The sequence below is a fragment of the Contarinia nasturtii genome, unplaced genomic scaffold (genome assembly GCF_009176525.2).
Source record: "Contarinia nasturtii isolate CC-2019 unplaced genomic scaffold, AAFC_CNas_1.1 Cnas_scaffold_493, whole genome shotgun sequence".
In the NCBI taxonomy this organism is placed as follows: domain Eukaryota; kingdom Metazoa; phylum Arthropoda; class Insecta; order Diptera; family Cecidomyiidae; genus Contarinia; species Contarinia nasturtii.
Window position 1 is genome coordinate 2,646,765 of NW_022197846.1, and position 10,624 is coordinate 2,657,388.

At 33.9% G+C, this 10,624-nt stretch overlaps 1 protein-coding gene across 1 annotated transcript; it reads left to right on the forward strand.

Moving 5' to 3' along the window:
• The first annotated feature begins 3,405 nt into the window (after positions 1–3,405).
• On the forward strand, positions 3,406–9,248 carry LOC116339302 (CD109 antigen-like). The gene is made up of 13 exons (XM_031765100.1): positions 3,406–3,525; positions 3,634–4,048; positions 4,110–4,241; positions 4,332–4,680; positions 4,799–5,100; positions 5,256–5,350; positions 5,472–5,991; positions 6,074–6,113; positions 6,191–6,404; positions 6,482–7,755; positions 8,060–8,588; positions 8,804–9,084; positions 9,189–9,248. The coding sequence occupies exons 1-13, from the start codon at positions 3,458–3,460 to the stop codon at positions 9,239–9,241; spliced, it is 4,272 nt and encodes a 1,423-aa protein (XP_031620960.1). The 5' UTR covers positions 3,406–3,457; the 3' UTR covers positions 9,242–9,248.
• Positions 9,249–10,624: the final 1,376 nt, after the last annotated feature.

A 10,624-nucleotide genomic window follows, 5' to 3' on the forward strand; every position in this document is an offset into this window, starting at 1 on the left:
ACAATGTAAAAAAGAAAAATGATGTTGATGCAATTGGACTAAGCTAGAACTTTGTTTGCTTCCTCTTTTGAATTGTTGTACAATTTCACAATGTTTAATGGAATGCCTCGAATTATAATTGCAATGGCTTAAGTTTGGCGTCGAAAATGCAAATTTAACATGGCTCATGTACTGCCAAATACAGCAAACATACATTTGTGGAACCATTTACTTTCTTTGATTGAATATTACTTGATGAACTTGAGACATTTTATGTGAAATTATGTTGAAGCGCACACCCTCATCATGCTGCTATATCTTGGGTTAGCACGCGAATACGATGAATGCTCACTGAACCAAAACAAATGAAGAATATACGACTTGCGTTCCCTGCGTTGCTTAAACATCCATGATAATCGCTTCAATTATTTTGTGGTCGTAAAACTTTCTGAACTGAACATATCAAATAATAAAATCTGTTTCATTTTTTTCCCCCTACCTCTTTCGCTTACTTTCTGTGTATATAAATATTTTCTTTACGTATTTAACCAAAGAATAGATCGGCTCACACTTTCCAGCTGGACAGATTGAGTCGAAATAATCCATTATTTCACTAGTTTTTCCACCGTCAAACCAAAAATGTTTTTTTTTTTTTGATGAATTGACTTGATCGCAAGCGATAGAGATTCAACATGTAATTTCCAGTTGAAAAACCATGACACCAACCATTCCGAATGCCAGAGTCGAAAATTATATTTTTGGCCCGAAATTGGTGTGTTGGGTCACAAAGCAATTTCCGCTGGTTTCGTGAAAATTGGTTCGATACAGCCGCTGCCGCCACCATAGTCTTTTCTCGTCGTTACCACTTCTGGTGTGCGGCGGGGGAGAAAAGTCAGCGATTCAACGATATGTCAAAGTTTTAACATGGGTTTTTGCAACCATAATCAACAGAATACTTTCACAGATATTTTGTATCTGTTTTTGTGGTGCACAATCTTTGGTAATTACATGGTTCAACAAAGAGAAAAACGCGTACAATCCTTTTATATTTTATTCAAACGGCAAATGGAAGCATAAAATCATGATAATATACATTCTAACCATAAGCAATTATTCAACAATTCAGGATTCCAATTAATCGGCCATCATAAATGCATCACTTCATTTTTATCTTCATTCATTTTTAACGAATGATATTTAAGCCAACGCAAATTTAAATACATTTTCATATGAATCGAATATGTTATAGGTACAATACACTGCAGCACAAAACCGAACAATAATAAAAGAAAATACACTGACAATTTACTTGGATGAAATTATTGATGAGAATTGTTGAAAATGAACAGAAATGTAATAGTTTGTTGTGCTAGAACTACTATTCACAAGATCGATCGAATATTCTGACTATGTTTTTTCGAAAGGACTCCCAAAGAGCTACAAACTGAGCGATTTTAATGAAAATCGTAGAAATCGCTTTACAACGTACAGATCAAATTGTATTTTGACTCCCATACAAATTCACACCAGTAACGTTTATAAATAAATTGAATGTAATTATCAAATTCAACAGTTTTGTATGTTGGACCAAATCAAAATTGAATAATAAATAGAATGTGCAAATGAATTGAAGGTATACTGACGACATACATTTCTCATTTATCATAATCAAATGTTTGAAATTGCAAACATTTATTAATTTTTTAACAGATTCCATGACACTTACTTAATCGATTTAATGTATTCCGGAATCGGAACCAATCGAGACGAAGCCAATTTGAACAAATCTACAATCACAAATTAATAGTAAAATGCAATTGAATACGTTATTCGATTTCTATATGCTGAGATTGGTCACCATTGGGCCTCCCTTTTTTACACAATTGTTTGCACAATGTGCTGCGAAGCAAACCAAATAATTGCAAAATACGAAGAGAGAACTAATATACAAGATAAAGAGTCTTACAGGAGTAAGACGAACTTTTCTGCACGGTGGTAGGTATTATTTTTGAAACACTTTTCATAACTAAAGCCACAAAAAAATTGGATTTTTGTATGGGGGCCATGTCTGTATGCTACCTTAATGGCGTGAAACTTTAAACAGGTTTTTTTTTACAAAAAATAACATTCGGAGGGTTTGGAGAAATTTCAACCAAAATTAAGAGTACCTCCCATACAAAATATTCGTTTTTGAGCCAAATGAAAATTTTGTATAGGAGGTACCCCTAGTTTTAATTGAAATCTCTTCAAACTTTCAGAATGTCATTTTTTTGTGTAAAAAATAGTCTGTGCAAAGTTTCACGTCATTAAGGTAGCATACACCCTACACGCATGGCTCCCACACAAAAATTTATTTTTTTTGCGGTTTTTTCAAGGAATTTGTATCAAAAATTGATTGTATCTCAAAACTAAGGCCGGATTCGGTTTTCTTGTGCCAAAAAACCCCCCAATACATATTTTTGAGTGTTTAAGTCCACATTAAGTATGACTTTTGAACGAAAATTGGACTCTTTTTCATATGTATCACTCCAGGCATGAAATTTTTTTCCATCAACCAAAGTCGCTCAAAATCTAATGATTTCTATTCCTCGCGACCATCAATCATCCTGTAAAGTCAGATTTTGAATTAAGTTTTTACGATGAGCGCAATCTTGCTAACAAATTTTGCGTACGACGTACAGATTAACAAAAATCATGTTTAAAAACGCCAAATTCGTGTTCTCTGACCTCAATAATGGGTATAAAAGATGTTTCTGAAGTTTTCAAAATTTTGACCGATTACAATACTTTTCACCTTACACTATGTGTGCGGAAAAGTAAAACTGTGACATAAATCGCTTGAGACAAATGCATGTGATATATATAGATTTTATTGAGTTATGGATGAGCGAGCATGTATGCAAACGATTGGGATATGGGTGTTTTGTATTTGGTTTGTCTCCTATATAATATTTGTATTTTGTACGGCACATATATGCGGTTTAACCATTTTCAATGGCAAATAAACCGAGTCGTTTTTCAATTCTGGCTTTGTTTACTTTTAATTCTTTTGGTGTAAACAGCATCACAAGCGAACTTTATACCAATGTGTCTAAATATAACATTGATTCAACTCCGGTTTGTTATTTTTTTCCTTCTTCGAAATTAAGTTGGAAGGAATTGAATGAATATAGAAAAGTCCCATTCTATTTTCAGATGGATAGAATGTCGATGTTTCAGGGTCAATACCATTATCATTGCATGAAATTGCAATATGCCTTTGCTCTTTCTGTGCACGTCTCTCTCTCTCTCTCTTAAGTTTCATTCGAAACTGGTTTTTTCTTCTTCTGCATCAGAACCTGAAGAAGAGATATCACTAACTTAATCACAAATGTGGTTCAGGTTTTCTCTTTCTGTTCGTTACTTCATTTGTTCTCTAGCTGATCGTTCATTAAACTCTTTCTCTTTGGAATGCAAATAATATTTAGTTATTGTTGAAATGTTGCGTGTCGTGCTCTCTGTACTTTGGGTGCTTGCATTTTTTGAAATTTGTCATTGTGATGATGGGTATGATTTTGATTTTTAACCAGCATTTTAAATTTGTGTTCGGTTATTTTTTTTTTTTTTTTCAAACAAACAAAAGAGAGTATTTTAATTGGTTTTATTTTTGTTCAGATTTTACACAATCGTTGTGTCCGAAAATTTGAGACCACATTCTGATTATCGTGTATCAGTATCGATTCACAATCAAAGCACACCGGTCACCATAAAATTGAGCATTGAAGATGAAGACGATACAATTGTTACAAAAGAAGTAACACTCACATCCGACAAAACCGAATTGATTAATTTACCGGTAGACGATCTAATCGTGAACAATAATTTTAAATTTACGGCCGAAGGCATTGACGGAATTATTTTCAAAAATGTCACATTATTGAATGTTGAATCGAAAAATTGCTCAATTTTCATACAAACGGATAAAGCGATTTATAAACCGGGCGAATCAATCAAATTTCGCATTTTAGTTCTTGACTTCAATCTCAAGCCAATCGAATTGGATAATAGCCACTTGAAAGTGTACATAATGGTAAATTATATTGAAATTCACATATAAAAGCAATGTTGGTAACATATCGGTGTCCCAACAGGATTCGGAAAAAAATCGCATAAAACAATGGAAAGAGAGTCAATTAAATACGGGCATCTTTTCGGCTGAATTACCACTTTCCGAGTCACCGGTGCTTGGCGACTGGACAATTACGGCCGAAGTTGGTGAAGAGGTAATGTGCCACTCAAGTCATTTTATATGCGATATGCAAATATTGTAATGTTGAATTGTAATTTAAAATGGTTGTGTATGCAAATAATAGGTGAAAAGTAAGACACTTCAAATCGAAGAGTATGTGTTGCCAAAATTTGATGTTAAAATCGATTCATCGGAGCACTTCAATGTTAAAGATGGTAAAATACGTGCTATAATTCGATCGAAGTACACGTATGGTAAATTGGTGAAGGGTCGTGCAATCGTAACAGTAAAACCAACAAGCTACCTTGCATGGTCGACGCGTCGTGAAACAGACACAGTTGCTAAAACAATCCCAATTGATGGCAAAGGTACCATCGAATTAGATATCACCGATGATTTGCACATTCAACCGGATGAATTTAAACGGAGCACAACGTACGCCCTGTCTGCTGTCGTTGTTGAAGAATTGACAGGTACATACATTATCCGTGTGTTTTTTTATTCGGCAAAGAGATAAAGAGTTCTTTGAACAGAAAATTTGCGACGGAATTACGATAATACGAATTAATGAAAAGAAATGCTTTCTTTTAGGTCGTAATCAAAGTGCATCGAAGGATATAACAATTCATCAGTTGCGGTATAAAATCAAAGCGTTGGATCTCGATCCACAATTTCAAAGTGGCATACCGGTTCGTGTAATGGTTGCTGTCACGTATCAAGACGATAAACCCGTTCATGTGAACTATGTCGTCAACCGGGATATTGTTATTTTGAAAATACCAAATAATAAAAATCTTAGTGAAACATACACAAAACATGAACTATCTAACAATGGTACGGTCTTGGTGAGCATTCCAACATCGAAGAAAGACGAAAGTGGTTTTATATTGAAGGTAACGTACGACACACACACACAGAGAGAGAGAGAAAGAGAGAGAGATTTTCATCTAGACAAATTTGCGTCTGCCGTTGAATCCTTTATCTTTTATTACAATACACATATCATATAGTTTATATTTTCACGTAAAATAGGATAATTTTATTGCAGGCAAAATATATGGACGAAGATGCCGAAATTGGCTACCTGTTTCCATCGAGCAATGTTGAACCGACAAATTTAGAGATTAAAGTATTAACTAAGAAGTGTGTATCGTTTATCCAAAATGCCAATTTCTATGCACAAATCATACCACAAAGGAACATTCGCACGCACCCAAACATTCCGTGTCGCACATATTAAATTATTACCATTTTCATTTTGCAGACCAACTTTGAACAAAGAGATATTTGTTGAGATTCAGTCAACCGACATTCTTGAACATTTTACATATCAAATTATCAGCCAGGGTCGACTCGTTTATTCGGATAGTTTTGATGTGCCACAACGAAATTATCACGTCTTTAACTTTTTGGCCACATTCGATTTGTTGCCGACGGCACATCTCATTGTTTATTACTTCAAAAATGATGAAATTGTTTCAAATAAAATTGACATTGACATACGAGACAATTTGAACAATTTTATTAAAGTAAAATTGTCGGAAACACGCATTCAACCGGGCGATAGTGTCAACATTGATATCATAACCAAACCTAAATCACGCATCGGACTACTTGGTGTCGATCAAAGTGTTTTATTGCTTAAAAAGAATAACGATTTATCGATTGAAGATGCATGGAATGAACGTGAACTCTACCAATATCAATTCTACGAACGAAATGCAAGATTAACAACATTTGGACATTCACCATATTTTTATAATAAATATTGGGGTGATTTTCAGGTAAATAAAATGACAACCACAAATCGACCTGTCTCGTTAAACACAATATTTGAACACTATTTCTTCAATCTCATTGTAACAGTCAACACGAATGATATTGTTTACAAACGCAAAACAAGATGGTATGTTGTCTGCAAACATTCTTGAATTTGTGCTTGAATTTTGTTGTTTTTTTTTTCTTAAATCAATTGCGTTTCAGTCTATCCCATAATTCGAGAGTCATACAAACCGCTTTTGTTCAATAAAGCCGGTGTTGCACATCCAGAAACATTGACATCAGCTATGTACGCCAATCAACCGAGTAAAATTCAAAGGCATCCATCTCAACCTCCGACTGCTGCACCATCGCATGTTCCAAAAATGCGAAAAGATTTTCCGGAAACTTGGCTTTGGCAAACAATCAACATTGATGAGTAAGTTAATTGAGAGCAATTTGAAATAACTATATCAGAAATTCGATTTTGATTCATTTTGAATAATTTTACATCAGTGAAAATGGAACATATAGTATGAAGCAAAATGTGCCTGATACAATAACATCATGGGTGATTAGTGCATTCTCCATAGATCCGATAACTGGTCTTGGATTAACAAAAAAACCGCGTGTATTGGAGGTGTTTCAACCATTTTTCGTTTCATTGAATTTACCATATTCGATGAAACTTGGTGAAATCTTATCGATTCCGGTGGCAATTTTCAATTATATGGAAATCGATACCGACGCCGATGTAACAATTCACAATAACAACAATGAATTTGAATTCATTGAAGACACAAACCAAAATCAAACGACATCAAGTTTAGAGCGATCGATGAAACTTACAATTGTTTCAAATCATGGTTCGAGTACATCGTTTAAAATTCGTCCGAAGAAAATCGGTGCGATTTCAATAAAAGTCACAGCAACATCACCACTTGCTGGCGATTCGATTGTACAAATTTTACACGTTGAACCGGAAGGAATTGCAAAGTTCAAGAATAAAGCTTTATTTGTCGATTTAAATGATGTGACATCGTTTGAATCGATGTTAACCGTTGACATTCCCGATGATATAATATTGGATTCGTTAAAAATCGATGTGAATTGCGTCGGTGATTTGCTCGGCGGTACAATCAAAAATCTCAACAAATTGATTCGCTTGCCATCCGGTTGTGGTGAACAGAATATGTTGAATTTTGTACCGAACATCGTGATTTTAAAGTATTTGAAAGTGGTTGGCCAACTGAAGGCTGGCATTGAACGAAAAATAAAATTGTATACGGAAAAAGGCTATCAGCGGGAGCTTACTTATCGTCACAACGATGGTTCGTTCAGTGCATTTGGAAAATCGGATAAAAGTGGCAGCACATGGTTAACGGCATTCGTTGCAAAATCGTTTCGACAGGCAGCATCATTCATTGATGTCGATGAAAATATCATCGATGACGCATTGAAATGGTTGAGTAAAAAACAGAATAAAGACGGAAGTTTCCTCGAAATTGGAACGGTGTCACACAAAGCAATGCAAGGTGGTTCGGGTAAAGGTGTTGCATTAACCGCATACGTATTGACAGCATTTTTAGAAAATCGAGATGTGGAAACAACTTATGATGAAACTATAAATAAAGCCATTGACTATATTACAAAATCACTTGAGGCACAACATAAACATCACATAAATGATATCTATGCACTGGCTGTGGCTGCATATGCAATGCAACTGGCAGACCATCCGAATAAAGACGATTTTCTGGCTAAACTATTGAAAAAAGCAACAACCAAAGGTATTACAAAATTCAATTCACTCGAATTTAATGCGAATGAGATAGAGAAGCGATATAGCAAAGTTACTTGACGCTTTTTGTTGATTTTGCACGTCGCATTTATTTTTGACATTCGGAAGCAACAGGATGTTTCTTTTTTTTGATTGAATTCCAGATAACATACAGATAATTATTTTTTTTTTTGCCAATTTAATTTTTTATTTTGCACAAAATATTTTTCTGGTTCACTTGCCATGATATAATTATTTTTATTTTTAATGTTTTACTATATTATAATAATGATGATGATGATAATGTGTTTTAGATGAAACAAAATGGTTGTCTAGATATGAGGTAGCATCGAAAAATTCAACAAATAGATCATCGAAAACATTAAACATCGAAATTACGTCGTATGGACTGTTGGCGATACTCGAAAGTGGTCAATTTGCCGATGGATTTCCGTACTTCAAGTTTTTACTGAGTCAACGCAATAATAAAGGTGGATTTATTGGTACACAAGACACGGTGATGGGATTACAAGCCCTAGCCAAATTTGCCGAACGAATTTCGATTCGCGATAATAATATTGAAATTATGGTGCATACTGATAATTTACCAAATCACACATATTTCAATGTTAATCCAGAAAACGCTTTGATTTATCAATCGCACGAATTACCGTCAACCATTCGTGCAATCAATATCACTGCAAATGGACATGGTTTTGCACTATTTCAGCTATCATATAAATATCATACAAACAAAATCGAAATGGAGCCATCGTTCAAATTGAAACCAAATACACTGAATAATTCGAATGAAGCTTACCTCAAGCTACAAGTTTGCGTCACGTAATTATCAACTTTATTTGTATAAATTTGATTTGAAAAAAGTTTCTGTATCATACAATTTGCATGTAGTTTTTTATTTGTTTGTTTGCCTATATCTCATCTCGGGTTTTTTTTTATTTCCTGAACATTCTACACTTTTTCCAAATGGCTACATGTGAGTTGTAGTTGTAGTGACACTATTATAAATTTTTTTGTCTCAAAAATTCATGTTACAGATATGAACCGATCAAAAGTAAAGAGAAACGAACAAATATGGTGATCCTGGAAGTAGCTTTGCCCAGTGGTTATGTTGCCGAATCCGATACATTAATCAATGTATCCAATTCATATAATGTGAAAAAAGTCGAAACGAAAAATGCTGACACCATATTCATTGTGTATTTTGATAATTTCGAAATAAATAAAGAAATTTGCCCCGTATTTGATGCATTCAGAGCGCACAAAATAGCCGAACAAAAGCCAGTTCCCATCTCGGTTTACGACTACTATGACAGCAGTGAGTAAAGTGAACAAAAATAATATTGATATTTTTTTTTTTCCAACTCACGTCAACAACAAATCAAGATAACAAAAACAACTATCTTTCCTACTCATTTTTAGGCGATCGTGCAACTGCATTTTACAGTGCACCGCAATACAACAACATCATTTGATATGATTAAAAAAACACACACACACATGCGTCGCATACAAATATATAATAATAAAAAGTTAGTCAAATTTCAGAGAAAAAATCTTTGTATTTCTAATTATATTGCTGTTCATCAATAATAAAAGCAAACACATATTGAATCAATGAAAAAATAAGTCAATTTATTTAAATCACCGGGAATCCCAAGTTGAAAACAAATCACAAAGAATGATAGAGAGCAGCATACCGAACAATTTTTAAATTGACTCGAAGCGAAAAAGAGACGAGAACGAGAGAAAAATATGCTAATTGACTAGATTAAATCTTTGTGGCCGGTGTGTGTACGTATGGTAGTGAGCTGTATAAAGTAAATTTGTCAATGTGTATATGTACAACCGGTGTCCGAATATTGATTCATAACATGCATGTTGTTAAAACGAAAACAAAAATACTAACATATTGCCGTGACACTCACATTGTTTTCGTCTTTACTTATCATATTTATTCATAAATTGGCTAATTCATGTGTCATATACAGCTTTGTGTTGTAGTGTATTCTATATATACGTGTACCGTGTCGATTGTCCATTCTAACATAAATCGTGTTAGTCTGACTTTGAGACAATCTTACATAAGTCATGTATCAACTGCTTCGGTCTTGAAGCACAATCGTCATTTTTTGGTTTGTTAATTGTACATTTTTGTTGTTTTGATCTTTGGTCTTGTTTCGTTCTTGCCACGACAACAACATCGAACCGATACGTCGGTGATAGTGGTCAACAGATTATATACTTTTTCTATATAAAAATATCTCGTTTTTTACATTCAAATTCAGTCGACATATTGACATCAAATATCTCACACTTTGCTAGAGATTTTGAGCCGACATTTCATTTCTCTCAACTCCAGTTAAAAACACATTGAAAAGTGTACATCATTCTTATTTTTCTGTAAACGAAATTTTAAAATAAAATGCAGCGAATTTCGCCGCTTTTGATTTTTATTTTTGCGGCGTCTGCATTGGTTGGCTTCGCCAGTTGTGTGGGGTGAGTACATTAAATTATAATTATTATTATTGAATTAGCTAGAATAATTGTACAAGAAAAAAAACGTTCGAATTAATATGTGCGTGAATATATTTTTGATCGGAAATTGGTATGTGTTCATCTAGAGTGATCTTGACTGGGTAAAACTAAGCTTGACAGTGCATTTGAAAAATTTCTGTATCGCAGTTATGAAACAAAACGTATTAAAATTTAGCGTCTGCTTAAATGACCTTGAATCAATCACGTTCTACAAAAAGTCGCAAAAAACCCAAACGAGAATATTTACATTTTGAATAAAAACTGAGACTGTTCAGATAATGAATGAAAAGACAGATTTATTATAACATTCAAACAGCATA

Bases quoted from the DNA above. Each gene is read 5' to 3' on its own strand.
- LOC116339302 (XM_031765100.1), top strand. From the start codon at position 3,458: ATGTTGCGTGTCGTGCTCTCTGTACTTTGGGTGCTTGCATTTTTTGAA. The intron at 4,242-4,331 runs GTAATGTGCCAC...TGCAAATAATAG, and splicing joins CGGCCGAAGTTGGTGAAGAG to GTGAAAAGTAAGACACTTCA. The intron at 5,101-5,255 runs GTAACGTACGAC...ATTTTATTGCAG, and splicing joins AAAGTGGTTTTATATTGAAG to GCAAAATATATGGACGAAGA.